General features: G+C 39.8%; 1 protein-coding gene across 2 annotated transcripts in view; it reads right to left on the reverse strand.

Annotated features, from left to right (window-relative positions):
- Positions 1–15582, reverse strand: part of PRKG2 (protein kinase cGMP-dependent 2) — a 126528-nt gene that overhangs the window by 15356 nt on the left and 95590 nt on the right. For both annotated transcript variants that reach the window (XM_061420593.1, XM_061420594.1), the window contains 3 exons: positions 7659–7822; positions 2357–2479; positions 554–616 (listed from right to left, as the gene is read on the reverse strand). In XM_061420593.1, the coding sequence (XP_061276577.1) occupies positions 554–616; positions 2357–2479; positions 7659–7822 (350 nt within the window). The remainder of the gene's footprint in view (positions 1–553; positions 617–2356; positions 2480–7658; positions 7823–15582) is intronic.

Below are 15582 nucleotides of genomic sequence, written 5' to 3' on the forward strand. Positions count from 1 at the left end.
ATTGTAAAATAATTAGCCTCCAACTAAAAGAAATAAATTTTAAAAATAATAATAAAATAAAATGTGGAGAGCTAGTCAAAGGAAAATTATGTTTAAAATTAATGTATAATATCAATTAAACTGAAATAGAAGGCTATTTAATAGCTGGTTTAGTTAACCCATTCTCTTGAATATGGGTAACAATGATAGTATCCTACTTTAACTGCAAATCAAATGTCAAAATTAGAATTTGATTCCTTTACAGAATCCAAGATAATATTGGAAAATAATAAAGATAGCAGCAGATAAAAAGCTAAGTTGCTATAACCTGAATATGTAATTTTGTGATTTGTTTTGTAATTTTATCCATACTTGGTGGGAATTTCCAGCACTGGCGAAACCACACTGAGATTGATCTTTGTAACTGCAGCTAGTATAACACAGATGAAAAATAAAGCACCAGAAAGGGTAAACTGAGTGTCTGGGGAGGGCTCTTTGCAGCATACTGAGAAAAGTTTCAAGATGACCACATTTTAAAAATATTTCTATATTTTCTGGGCAGAGAAATATGTACCTGTGTTTCTTAATGTCATTGATTCCATTCTTCAGATTTCCCAGTCTTTCTGTTGGATTTTGCCTACAAAAAGAGTTTTAAATCAGCTCATAATAATTATGCTTGAGTGAATTTTACATTCAAATTTTATGCTTTTTCTTTATCCATTCATTCATTTTGTGAGTAATATGTATAAACCAGGCACATTTGTGTATAGGGAGACAGAAAACATATGCCCTCTCTGGAGGAGCCACAGTCCAATTACAGTCAGAAATATGAATATATGCATTTATATATCCCAGTATATAGCTGTAGGCCATATATGGGCTTCCTTTGTGGGTCAGCTGGTAAAGAATCCGCCTACAGTGCTGGAGATCTGGGTTCAGTCCCTGGATTGGGAAGATCCCCTGGAGAAGGGAAAGGCTACCCACTTCAGTGGTCTGGACTAGAGAATTCCATGGACTATATAGTCCATGGGGTCGCAAAGAGTCAGACATGACTGAGCGACTTACTTTCTCTATATAGCTATAGATACTTAGATATAGATATTGATATATAGATAGGTATATATCCCAGTGCTTTAAATGAGCTATGAATAAATGCTTAGAAGAATGCTGCTGCTAAGTCGCTTCAGTCGTGTCCAACTCTGTGAGACCCCAGAGATGGCAGCCCACTAGGCTCCCCTGTCCCTGGGATTCTCCAGGCAAGAACACTGGAGTGAGCTGCCATTTCCTTCTCCAATGCATGAAAGTGAAAAGTGAAAGTGAAGTCGCTCAGTTGTGTCTGACTCCTAGCGACCCCATGGGCTGCAGCCTACCAGGCTCCTCCGTCCATGGGATTTTCCAGGCAAGAGTACTGGAGTGGGGTGCCATTGCCTTCTCCACTTAGAAGAATAGGTGGATGCTATTATATCTTACCAATTTTGCTAAGAAGACCAAGGAAAGCTTTAGAAAATCATTTACTATGGAGTTAAAATTTTAAAAACATGAAGAAATTTCTGCGGGAAACCAGCAGCAAGGTTTCATGTCCTAAATTTACTAAATTTTAATGCACTTTTGAAAGTTCGTATGTGCAAAAAAATGTTCAAAATGTTTAAAAAAAGGCAAAAAACTTAAGTTTAAACAAAATTCTAGAAGTCTTCTGTTCTCCAACAAATTACTTTTAATGTTAAATAGAAATCTGCAGTAATTTGCAATAAGGTCAGAGGAGTAGTTTTTTAAAAAACTGAAGGCTGAAAGAGGGCATACAGCAATACTTTATCATCACCACTGAAAATTAACAGAGGCTATAGATTACTCCTTCATTATGGTAAGTTTTGTGGTTTTGTTTTTCTCTACAGCAGACAAAGATGATTCTCCAGGATAACCTGAACAATCTGGATAACTTTTAAACTATAAGAAGGTACTGTGGTTCTATCATATGAAGGAAATTCAAACTCCTAGTACAGACCATTAAATAGAAAACATGTAGGCGCGTGCTAAGTCACTTCAGTCGTATCTGACTCTTTGCAATCCTAGGGACCACCAGGCTCCTCTGTCCATGGGATTCTCCAGGAATACTGGAGTGGGCTGCCATGCGCTCCTCCAGGCGATCTTCCCAACCCAGGGATCAAACCCCTGTCTCTTACGTCTCCTGCATTGGCAGGCAGATTCTTTACCACTATCCACCCGGGAAGCCCAAAGTAGAAATGATTTTCTTTAAATATACTCTAACTACATAGAAAAGTACTATAAGTAAATACACATATAACTTTAAAATGGCAGCAGAAATAAGAAGCCTTCACACTTTCCCTAAAAACAAAGGATTTTTAATAGTCATTCTCACCTGCAAAGCCTCCGAATCAGATCCTCAGGTCGTCTTGTTATCTTTCTGGGAAAATCCATTTTTTCAATGCCTTTGAGAATCAGATTGTAGGTCATCATTTGGTCAATCCCAGAAAAAGGAGGGCTAGAGAAAAGCCAAAATAGGACATTAGGACCCACATCTGAGACACATTTACAGCTAATATTCCATCCTCTCTCTTTCCCTCCTTCCTTCTCTCTCATAGGTTGTTTTATAGCAAATCTGCACATATGCTAGAAAATAATCTCACTACTTGAATACCACTTAAAATACATACATACACAGATAGACACAGAGGTAATCTATCAGGTGGTGATAATCACTGAAAAGAAAAATAAAGGGGAGGACAGAGAGTGAGAGAGGAGTGATGTTTTTAGACAGACACAATGGATAGTAAAAGGGCTTCAGTGGTAAAGAATCCACCTGCCAAGGCAGAAGAATGGATTTAATCCCTGGGTTGGGAAGATCCCCTGGAGAAGAAAATGTCAACCCACTAAGCCTCTCTCATATGCTGACAATTAAGCAGAGACGAGAATGAGTCACACTGTTCTCTTGTAGACAAAGAATTCCAAGATAGCAAGGAGTCAGGAGTGGACACAGGTTATTCTTGGAACAGGGAGGGCAGTGTTGCTGGTGGAGTCAGTAAGCAGGGCAGGAGGATAAGAGACGAGGGTCACATGACTATAGACCCAGTGGGCTATGGGAAGGACCTGGGAATGTGTTCTAATTTACAAAACCCAAAGTAAGGTTTTAAAAATGTGTTGATGGACTTCCCTGGTGGTCCAGTGGTTAAGATTCCATGCTTCCACTGGAGGGGTCGTGGAGTCAATTACTGGTCAGGAAACTAAGATCCCGCATGCCAGGTGGTATGACCAAAAGGTAGAAAAAAACAAAAAACAAAACAAAACAAAAAAATGCGTTGAAAATAAACTGTGATGGTTCTAGTGGTGGGGGAAGGCAGGGCTGGTAGCTTGGACTAGAACAGTAGTGGTGAAGGTGGAGATGTGATTGGATTCCAGATTATTTTGAAGGAAGCTAATGGGGTGAATGTGGTATGCAGGAGAAAGCAAGGATTCAAGAATGATGCTAAAGTGTTTTGGGGGTTTCCCTGGTAGCTCAGCTGGTAAAGAATCCACCTGCAATGCAGGAGACCTGGCTGCAATCCATGGGTTGGGAAGATCCCTTGGAGAAGGGCATGGCAAGCCACTCCAGTATTCTGGCCTGGAGAATCCCTATTGACAGAGGGGCCTGGCGGGCTGCAGTCCATGGGGTCATAAAGAGTCGGACATGACTGAGTGACTGAGCGACTAAGCACAAAGCGTTTTGCTCTATAGAACTGAGCTATTTTTACTAAGATTGGAGTGGGCTGGGAGTAAAGGATGCAGAGCAGGTTATGAAGAAGAAAATCAAGAGTTATGTCTTGAACATCCAAATAGAGATGCTAAGCAAACAGTTGAACTTAGGAGTCTGGAATTCAGGGAAGAACCTAGGGCTGGAGGTGTGGTTCTGAGGAGTCCTTAGACAGCATTTATGGCCAGGGGACTTGATGTTATCACCCAAGGAGTGAATAGGTAGAAAACAGGTCAAGGACTGAAGTGACCTGAGGTCAGGATGAGAAGAAGGATCTAGCAACAGATACTGAGCTGGAGACTCTAGCATGGGGACAGAAAAGAGAGTATTTCAAGGCAACTGTTGCAACAATGAATAAGAAAGTTTACAATAGCTAGGAAATGGAAGCAACCTAGATGTCCATTGGCAGACGAATGGATAAGAAAGTTGTAAAGTTGTGGTATATATATACAATGGAATATTATTCAGCTATTAAAAATGCATTTGAGTCAGTTCTAATGAGGTGGATGAAACTGGAGCCTATTATACAGAGTGAAGTAAGTCTGAAAGAAAAACACCAATACAGTATATTAATGTATATATATGGAATTTAGAAAGATGGTAATGACGACCTGGTATGCGAGACAGCAAAAGAGACACAGATATAAAGAACAGACTTTTGGACTCTGTGGGAGAAGGTGAGGGTGGGATGATTTGAAAGAATAGCATTGAAACACGTATATTACCGTATGTGAAACAGATGATCAGTCCAAGTTTGATGCATGAAACAGGGCACTCAGAGCTGGTGCCCTGGGACAGCCCAGAGGGATGGGATGGGGAGCGAGGTGGGAGGGGGTTCAACACGAGGGGACACATATACACCCATGTCTGGTTCATGTCACTGTATGGCAAAAACCACTACAATATTGTAAAATAATTAGTCTCTAATTATAATAAATAAACTAATTTTTTAAAAAAGAAAGCATTGGGAATGAACCACTGAATTTGGGTAACATGTTAATGCATAGACTCTGCTTTTAAAATCACTTTCAAACCTACACTGTTGTGTCATTTAATTTTTGAAAATTAAAGATGAGTTTCACAAACAACTCTGCCGTATTTTAGTCACGCTTGAGATGGGAGGATACTGAGAGCTCCCACTCTTTGTAATAAACTTGAAACAAGTTTGGTGCACCGACTTTTCAATAATCTATGTTTCACTCATAAATAAAAAGATGTAGGAAACAAAAAACATTGCTCTAACATCTTCAACTTATTTATGTATTTACAAGTAGGTAGTGTTTTGTTTTGGTTTGGTTTTTCAGTTCTTTTCTTATCTTCATTTACCTCCTGACTTTAGGGCATTTAAAATGAACCAATACAATTTTGTAAAGTAAAAAAATAAATAAATAAAAATAAATCAATGAAAAAAAAATTTTTTTTAATAAAATGAACTGTCCCCATACCCTATCCCAGGAAACCTTTATAAAAATGATTTCTCAACTTTTTTTTCATATTTTATTTTTAATTGGAGGATACTTGCTTTACAATGTTGTGTTGGGTGTACAAGCTGTACGACAACTTGAATCAGCTGTAAGTATACTTATATCCCCCTCCCTCTTGAATCTCCCTCCCACCCATCCCCCACTCTCAACTTCTTTAGGACAACTCAAGACCGTTTTGGCAATTCCAAATTATTGAGAATCATTCCCCTTTCCTATTCCCTCACTTTATTTCCACACTTCACGTAACAATGTATTCCAGCTGATGAAGACAGAAATGTATATTCTCCAGGTACCTACAAGAGCTGTCACGTATCTGTTAGAAATGCAGCTGACTTATTTTCCAGAGACAAGAAAACCAATTCTTGAAACAGAAATCCTTGTGTCCTGAGACCGTAAGCAATTTTCTCTCTAAATGACTAGCAGGACATTTTTCTTTTCTTTCCTTCAAAATCTTAAGCAATGAATATTTGAAAATATTTGATATTGCAGATAATATCAAATAATCTTTCATGTGGACAAGGATAAAGAACAGAGCCACACATAATCCAATACTGAAATCTGCAGTGTATAAAGTTCAAGAAGATTCCAGGAAACTCTCCTTTGGTAAAGTATGTGCTGAGCCTTGAATCCCCTGAACTGGGCTCATTCCAGCATTTCTTATGCCGTTCCATATGCAAATCCTCCCTGAAATCAAGACTGAGGATATTTGGTTGTAAAGGCTTAAAAGGATGACCGAATCAGTTCATGATAAATGGAGATAGAAAACTGACCTGAGTGCTGTGGGTACATCCATGCATTATACTAAAAGCTCATTTGTATAAGGCACATGTGTTTAATAAAAAACGTGTCTCATTTGGAGTCAGAAGACGTGAGATTAAATCCCAGGTCTTAGTGGTAGATCTCTGACCCAGTCTTCTAATCCATAACATTTAAATCATAAAATACTCATAATACAAATTTAAACCTTAAGATAACAAAAATTCCTGCTTTAACTTCCATATAAGTTTGTGAAAACAAAACTAGATAAAACAGATGTAAGTGCTTTGTAAGCTGGCAAAGGCTTTACAAATGTGAGGTAATATGTGTTTGTGCACATATATGTATAAGTGTGTGTGTGTGGGCATGACTGTTTGGGATCCTGAATTCATTAATATACAGCTCTTTATCACTTCAGGAATGACAATCCAATTTTAACTTGTAAAACTCCTGCTGTGTCTTGTCTCTGTTCATCAGCACCTCTAGAAAGCAGTTGACAAGGGGATTAAAATTTAAATCCAGCAATGCTTCCTTCTTTTAGCATTTCTGGTTAATGATTTATTGGGAAGATGGAAGAATATGGTTAAATTTAATTGATCAATGGATTTAATGGAAATACATCTGCTATTTTCTCAACTGAAAAAAATATATGAGGAAATAATAACAGCCCACAACTTCAGTTCTCTTTATTGTGATGATGAAGTCCCAAAACTTTCACTTAATATAGTGAAGTTATAGTTAAGTATTAATTATACTTAATATAAAAGTATATAGTTATATATATATATATATATATATACACATTAGTATATTAGTATATATATATTGGAGAAGGCAATGGCACCCCACTCCAGTACTCTTGCCTGGAAAATCCCATGGACAGAAGAGCCTGGTAGGCTGTAGTCCATGGGGTCGCTAAGAGTCGGACACGACTGAGCGACTTCACTTTCACTTTTCACTTTCATGCATTGGAGAAGGAAATGGCAACCCACTCCAGTGTTCTTGCCTGGAGAATCCCAGGGACGGGGGAGCCTGGTGGGCTGCAGTCTATGGGGTCGCACAGAGTCAGACACGACTGAAGTGACTTAGCAGCAGCAGCAGCAGCATTACTATATATACACTATATAGAAGTATATATTAAGTAAAATTATACTTAATTTAAAAGTATATAAAGTATTAATTATACTTTATATAGTATGTATAACAACAGATCTTGCCCCTCTAGGTGCATGCATGAGTGCTAAGTCATTTCAGTTGTGTCCTACTCTTTGCAACTCTACAAATTGTAACCCCCCAGGCTCTGTTGTCCATGGGATTCTCCAGGCAAGAATACTGGAGTGGGTTTCCACGCCCTCTTCCAGGGGCTCCTTCCAATCCAGGGATCGAACCCGTGTCTCTTTGTCTCCTGGACTGGCAGGAGGGTTCTTTACCACAAGGGCCACCTGGGGAGCCCTTCTAGGTGAACTATAGCAGTTTTGTACTCCTTTGCTGTACCTTCCTGAATATTTTCACCATGTTATACCCTAGAAAGCATGCTATACAGGACATAATGTGAAGAGGAAAAGGCATCATGCTTAATCAAAAACACTTCCAAAATGTTAAATTCTTATATATATATATATATATATGTATTATCATAAGTTATTTTTGCAGTTCTCTGAAGAAGAGGCTGAACACAACTTGAAGGTACTTACTTGCCCGTGAGGAGCTCATATACTAGAATTCCCAGGGACCAAAAATCCACACTGAAGTCATGTCCTTTGTTGAGAATGACTTCAGGAGCTACATACTCTGGAGTTCCACAGAACGTCCATGTTTTCTGTCCAGATCCTATTTTCTTAGCAAATCCAAAGTCAACCTAGAAAAGAAGATCAAAGAAATCTTCAGAGATCATAAAACTCACACTCTTCTTTAAATCTCTGTTTAACTTCTTAAGGGTTTCCCTGATAGCTCAGCTGGTAAAGAATCCACCTGCAATGCAGGAGACCCTGGTTCAATTCCTGGGTTGGGAAAATCCACTGGAGATGGGATTGGCTACCCATTCCAGTATTCTTTGGGCTTCCCTTGTGGCTCAGCTGGTAAAGAATCCGCCTGCAATGTGGGAGATTTGGGTTCGATCTCTGGGTTGGAAAGATGCCCTGGTGAAGGGAAAGGCTACCCACTCCAGTATTCTGGCCTGGAGAATTCCATGGACTGTGTAGTCCAGGGGGTCGCAAAGAGTTGGACATGACTGAGCAACTTTCACTTTAACTTCTTCAGTCTTCTTTCTTTGCCTCCACCCTCCCCTTCACACCACACACACATACTCACAAACACTGACCCTCTCATTCAGGGCCAAGGGTAAACCTCATTACACTGGAGAAAGTTCCATGCACACATCTCTACACCCAGGACTCCTAGAGGGCTAGAGGGTTGGTTTAGGAAGGGGCTGTGTGCTGTGCTCAGTCACTCAGTTGTGTCCAACTCTTTGAGACCTCATGGATTGTATGTAGCCCACCAAGCTCCTCTGTCCATGGGATTTCTCAGGCAAGAATATTGAAGTGGGTTGCCATTTCCTTCTCCAGGGGATTTTCCCAACCCATAGATCGAACCTGCGTCTCTTGTGGAGCCTATGTTGGCAGGTGGATTCTTTACTGCTAGTGCCACCTGGGAAGCCCTTTAGGAAGGGGAGATCCTTCCAACCAAGGTGAAGTTCAGGGCAAGCAGACCAGTGATTTTCAATATCAACAGTGGTATTCATTAGGAAAAGAAGAGAAGGGGGCAGTGACTGACCCTTTTGCACTTCATATCATAAAAGGAAATTGAGGATTTGGAAAAGGAACCATTGTTGAGGAAAAAAGGGCTTAAAATTCTAGACAGTCTTGAAAAACCTTTGTGCACAATGCCTGCACCTTCTCAAGGCTGGGAGTCAGAAGTAAAAGCCAGGATCATCCCATCTCAACTTTGGCTGCACTCTGACACCCTCAGTCCCTCTCAGGGTGGTGGGCGATGGGTAGCACTTGGATTAACTTATTTATTCTGAAAAAATACAGTCAGCACTTACAATTGGCCAAGCTCTGTGCTATAGATACAAAGTGGACTAGAAGAACTTCGGAGTACTGAGATTGCTTAAACAGACATGTGAGAATAATAAAATGCCACGTGAGACATGATACAGAAGATGATGTAAAGTATAAACTCAAAGAGCCCAAAGACATGGATTTCTGGCACATCAGGGAGAAGATAGCTGGGGAAGATGCCATTAGGAGCTGACAGCTGAGCTCAGTGCTGACTGAGCGTTGGGAACTCTCCCAGGGTGATGTATGGGCACTGCCCTCATCTGTCGCTTCAGAATAGGTCCCTCCACTTCTCTGAGACTCTATTCAATGAATTCTGCACACAGAATAGAGACTGGAAATAAGACTGGAGCACAGAAGACCCACTCTTTGAATCGAGGCTGTGTATATGACTGAAGTCCTGCCCTGCAAAACAAACAGCTGGTTTCCTTCCAAGGGGTGACTTCGCGTGTACCTTTCATCTCCAAATACATACAGACATTATTTTAGTAAAACCACCCTCCACCGCCCTCAAGTAAACACACACAAATTATACCTGGGCTTCAACATGCATATTTTAATAGCTTCATTACACATGGACTATCTCAATAACATGGCAGTAATCTTGACTAAAAAAATTAAATAAATCAGGTTAACATCAAAATAGGCCCTCATCTAAAAAAAACATGAATCAGCCAATTATAAAATCCAGCCCTCATTTCTTTATTCAAGTATTAATATTTAAAATATTTGTCTTACTTTTAAAAATCTCTTAGAAATTGATCTTTTTACTAATGCTTTTTGTTATGTATTAGAAATTTTTCCTAATATTTCCTTATTAGAAAGAGGGATTTTAAACAACCTAATTTGAAGCAGGTTTTAACTGTTTTCTTTCATCTACCAAAAGGACTCACAATGATAATACCTAAGAGATGGCTGGTAATATTATGAAATTAAAATTTGCAATTTACTGAGACTAGCATATCTACTTACTCCTGAGAGGAAGAACCAATATGAAAATCCTAGCTGATTTTTTAAAGACAAATTTAGGACACAAGAAAACAATGCTTATACCTGCATTTTCACGAATGCATATGGAAATATTATATTTTATTGTTTTATAACAGCCTTTCAACTCATTTTTTAAATTGCAAGTAAGTTTTCCTTTTAATGATGACTGAAAGTTCATTAGATACTGAGGATACATTTTTAAAAGTGATACATTTTAATTTGAGTATCTGGTTTTGCTTTTGTACTTACATACTAACTGAAAGAGATGGCAGTAATTACATTAAAATTTAAGATTTATGAAAATTTCCCACTTTCTTTATCTGCTTTGATCTTATCAGCTTTAGTCTAAACCATCTGGTTGGAGAAAATCAACACTCAGACCTCTCTAAAGTGAGGTGCCAAATAGAAGTTCCCAGATCTTCTGATGTGAAGCTCTGTGTATTTCCTATAAAAATCCACACTACCTCTGTCTTGAACCAGCATGGATAGCACTACAAAGCCTCAAACTTTATTTAACCCTTTCTCTTCTAGGCAACAGAACTGTAAGTTTTTTCCTTTATTCAATGAATGTTTATTGAAAACCACTATGTACCAAACAGTAGGGTATAGACAAAGCCCCCAATCTTCTTAGAGTTTACATTTAAGAGAAAGAAAGAAAACATAAATAAAAATATATTACCATATAACCAATAAGGACCTACTTATTGTTCCCTACAAGGTCCCTGTAAGTTCCCTACTGTGTAGCACAGGAACTCTACTCAGTATTTTATAATAACTTACAAGCTAAAAAGCTGAAACTCCAGTACTTTGGCCACCTCATGCAAAGAGTTGACTCACTGGAAAAGACTCTGATGCTGGGAGGGATTGGGGGCAGGAGGAGAAGGGGATGACAGAGGATGAGATGGCTGGATGGCATCACCGACTTGATGGACATGAGTTTGAGTGAACTCCGGGAGTTGGTGATGGACAGGGAGGCCTGGCGTGATGCAATTCATGGGGTCACAAAGAGTTGGACATGACTGAGCAACTGAACTGAACTGAACTGAACAAGGGAAAAGAATGTGAAAAAATCAAAATGACTTTGCTGTACACCTGAAACTAACACAACACTGTAAATCAACTATACTTCAATTAAAATTTTGACAATATATAATAGCATACATAATATTATCAGATTTTAACATATGCTATGGAGAAACATATAAACATGTACTGAGATCAATATGAATTACACTCTAAACAGGGTGATCAGAAAAGCCTCTCTGGGGAGGTAGCCTTTATGCAGATTTGAGCAGAAATCTGCATGAAATAAAATAAGAGCTCTGTAAAAAATCTGAGCAAGAGTGATCCTGACAGATAAAGAGCTAGCACCAAGGCCCTAACCTTCGGGAACATGTGTGGTGAAGATCAAGGACTGCCAAGAAGGCCACTGTGGCTGGGCCATAGTATGTGAAGAGAAGAGGCAGGAAGTAAGGGCAAAATTGTGGAGTGGCCCAGTAAACCACAGAAAGAACTTCAGACTTTTTTTCTAGGAGACCATTGGAGGATTAAGAGTAGAGGTGTGTATGACATGACTAATGTTTCAAAAGGATCATTCTAGAAGAAAAGAAAATAGAGACCTCCTCTTTTTAAAAAAGCTTTTTTTTTTTTTCTTAGCAGAACTGAGCTTTTAAGAAGAATCTCTGGAGAAGCTACACTCAGGTTTTCCCTTGTCACTATTAAATTCTCATTATGAAAGTCAACTGAACATTATGCTGAAATCTTAAAAACATTGCCTCTGAAGATTTTAATAAACCAGAAGGTTCTAGCATGTTTCTATACTTATAGCAATGATTGGATCTTTCAGAAAGAAAAAAAGAAAAAAAATTTAGCACTGTGGCTTGATGGAGCTGGTATCCAGTAAATGCTAGCTTTTTCCCAGAAGTTTCTCTCCGGGACAGAAAATTTGTCAGATATTGGTTCTCTTGGTCATATAAAAAAGGGATACAAAATGACCACTCTAATTAAGCCAGATGATTCATGGGACACAACATTCCAAAAAAAATATTTATGTGGCATTTTCAGGGCACTTTCTTTGCCCAAGTCTAGACAAGGGTAAAATGGAATCTGTTTATTCTGTCCAACAATAACCAAAGAGGATTTCGTGTTCTTGTGATACTAAGGTCCATCTACTGAAATGGACAAGAGTGGACGGCTTCCACTGAGGCAACAGTGGGTGACTGTTGGGTGAGGCAAAAGTATGGGATGCATGAGTCTTTCACAGCAACATCCCATTCTTCCTGGAGCTCTGGTGACTCCCCCGAAAGACTTAGAGTGCTTAGTCAAAAGTAGAAAGGATAATGGGGTGCTTTGCATACATAAGATCAAACAAAAAAATCAAACTGCAGACTTCCTCAGTGGTCCAGTGATGAAGAATCCACCGTGCAACGCAGGGGACGCAGGTTCAATCCCTAGTCGAGGAACTAAGAGCCCGCATGCCTCGAAACAACTAAGCCCCAGTGCTCTGGAGCCTGCATGCCACAACTAGAGGGTCCTGGGGCGCAATGAATGATCCTGCACTACGCAACGAAGATCCCCTGTGTCACAACTAAGACCTGACTCAACCAAATGAAAATAAAACCACTGGAGGTTCATCTCACAGGACACTGCCTCTTTGAAACCCTTGAATTTACAGAACTAATTCCTTTCTCTTACACAGTTCTTTAACAGATTCTGTTCCACAATGACCTCCCCTTTGGCACCATCTTCTAGTTGCCTGGGAATAAATCTAGCTCCTTGGGGAGAGGCATCACATCCTAATAATTTTTTACCCCCTACAGCATTTGTAGCACAACAGATGTTCCACATGTGCTTGGTGAAAGAATCTGAATGAAGCGATAACCCTTAACATGTTTCAATATGATGTATTTGTATCAGATCAGATCATTCGCTCAGTCTTGTCCGACTCTTTGCGACCCCATGAATCGCAGCACGCCAGGCCTCCCTGTCCATCACCAACTCCCGGAGTTCACTCAGACTCATGTCCATTGAGTCAGTGATGCCATCCAGCCATCTCATCCTCTGTCATCCCCTTCTCCTCCTGCCCCCAAACCCTCCCAGCATCAGAGTCTTTTCCAATGAGTCAACTGTTCGCATGAGGTGGCCAAAGTACTGGAGTTTCAGCTTTAGCATCATTCCTTCCAAAGAAATCCCAGGGCTGATCTCCTTAAGAATGGACTGGCTGGATCTCCTTGCAGTCCAAGGGACTCTCAAGAGTCTTCTCCAACACCACAGTTCAAAAGCATCAATTCTTCAGTGCTCAGCCTTCTTCACAGTCCAACTCTCACATCCATACATGACCACAGGAAAAACCATAGCCTTGACTAGACGAACCTTTGTTGGCAAAGTAATGTCTCTGCTTTTGAATATGCTATCTAGGTTGGTCATAACTTTCCTTTCAAGGAGTAAGTGTCTTTTAATTTCATGGCTGCAGTAACCATCTGCAGTGATTTTGGAGCCCAGAAAAATAAAGTCTGACACTGTTTCCACTGTTTCCCCATCTATTTCCCATGAAGTGATGGGACCGGATGCCATGATCTTCATTTTCTGAATGTTGAGCTTTAAGCCAAGTTTTTCACTCTCCACTTTCACTTTCATCAAGAGGCTTTTTAGTTCCTCTTCACTTTCTGCCATAAGGGTGGTGTCATCTGCATATCTGAGGTTATTGATATTTCTCCCGGCAATCTTGATTCCAGCTTGTGTTTCTTCCAGTCCAGCATTTCTCATGATGTACTCTGCATATAAGTTAAATAAGCAGGGTGACAATATACAGCCTTGACGTACTCCTTTTCCTATTTGGAACCAGTCTGTTGTTCCATGTCCAGTTCTAACTGTTGCTTCCTAACCTGCATACAGGTTTCTCAAGAGGCAGGTCAGGTGGTCTGGTATTCCCATCTCTTTCAGAATTGTCCACAGTTTATTGTGATCCACACAGTCAAAGGCTTTGGCATAGTCAATAAAGCAAAAATAGATGTTTTTCTGGAACTCTCTTGCTTTTTCCATGATCCAGCAGATGTTGGCAATTTGATCTCTGGTTCCTCTGCCTTTTCTAAAACCAGCTTGAAGATCAGGAAGTTCACGGTTCACATGTTGCTGAAGCCTGGCTTGGAGAATTTTAAGCATTATTTTACTAGCGTGTGAGATGAGTGCAATTGTGCAGTAGTTTGAGCATTCTTTGGCATTGCCTTTCTTTGGGATTGGGATGAAAACGGAGCTTTTCCAGTCCTGTGGCCACTGCTGAGTTTTCCAAATTTCCTGGCATATTGAGTGCAGCACTTTCACAGCATCATCTTTCAGGATTTGGAATAGCTCAACTGGAATTCTATCACCTCCACTAGCTTTGTTCGTAGTGATGTTTTCTAAGGCCCACTTGACTTCACATTCCAGGATGTCTGGCTCTAGGTCAGTGATCATACCATCGCGATTATCTGGGTTGTGAAGATTTTTTTTGTACAGTTCTTCCGTGTATTCTTGCCATCTCTCCTTAATATCTTCTGCTTCTGTTAGGTCTATACCATTTGTGTCCTTTATCGAGCCCATCTTTGCATGAAATATTCCTTTGGTATCTCTGATTTTCTTGAAGAGATCTCTAGTCTTTCCCATTCTGTTGTTTTCCTCTATTTCTTTGCACTGATGGCTGAAGAAGGCTTTCTTATCTCTTCTTGCTATTCTTTGGAACTCTGCATTCAGACGTTTGTATCTTTCCTTTTCTCCTTTGCTTTTCACTTCTCTTCTTTTCACAGCTATTTGTAAGGCCTCCCCAGACAGCCATTTTGCTTTTTTGCATTTCTTTTCCATGGGGATGGTCTTGATCCCTGTCTCCTGTACAATGTCACGAACCTCATTCCATAGTTCAGCAGGCACTCTGTCTATCAGATCTAGGCCCTTAAATCTATTTCTCACTTCCACCGTATAATCATAAGGGATTTGATTTAGGTCATATCTGAATGGTCTAGTGGTTTTTCCTACTTTCTTCAATTTAAGTCTGAATTTGGCAAAAAGGAGTTCATGGTCTGAGCCACAGTCAGCTCCTGGTCTTATTTTTGCTGACTGTATAGAGCTTCTCCATCCTTGGCTGCAAAGAATATAATCAATCTGATTTCGGTGTTGACCATCTGGTGATGTCCATGTATAGAGTCTTCTCTTGTGTTGTTGGAAGAGGGTGTTTGTTATGACCAGTACATTTTCTTGGCAAAACTCTATTAGTCTTTGCACTGCTTCATTCCATATTCCAAGGACAAATTTGCCTGTTACTTCAGGTGTTTCTTGACTTCTTACTTTTGCATTCCAGTCCCCTATAATGAAAAGGACATCTTTTTTGGGTGTTAGTTATAAAAGGTCTTGTAGGTCTTCATAGAACCGTTCAACTTCAGCTTCTTCAGTGTTACTGGTTGGGGCATAGACTTGGATTACTGTGATATTGAATGGTTTGCCTTGCAAACGAACAGAGATCATTCTGTCGTTTTTGAGATTGCATCCAAGTACTGCATTTCAGACTCTGTTGTTGACCATGATGGCTACTCCATTTCTTCTG

This window comes from Bos javanicus, chromosome 6 (genome assembly GCF_032452875.1).
Source record: "Bos javanicus breed banteng chromosome 6, ARS-OSU_banteng_1.0, whole genome shotgun sequence".
Taxonomy (NCBI): domain Eukaryota; kingdom Metazoa; phylum Chordata; class Mammalia; order Artiodactyla; family Bovidae; genus Bos; species Bos javanicus.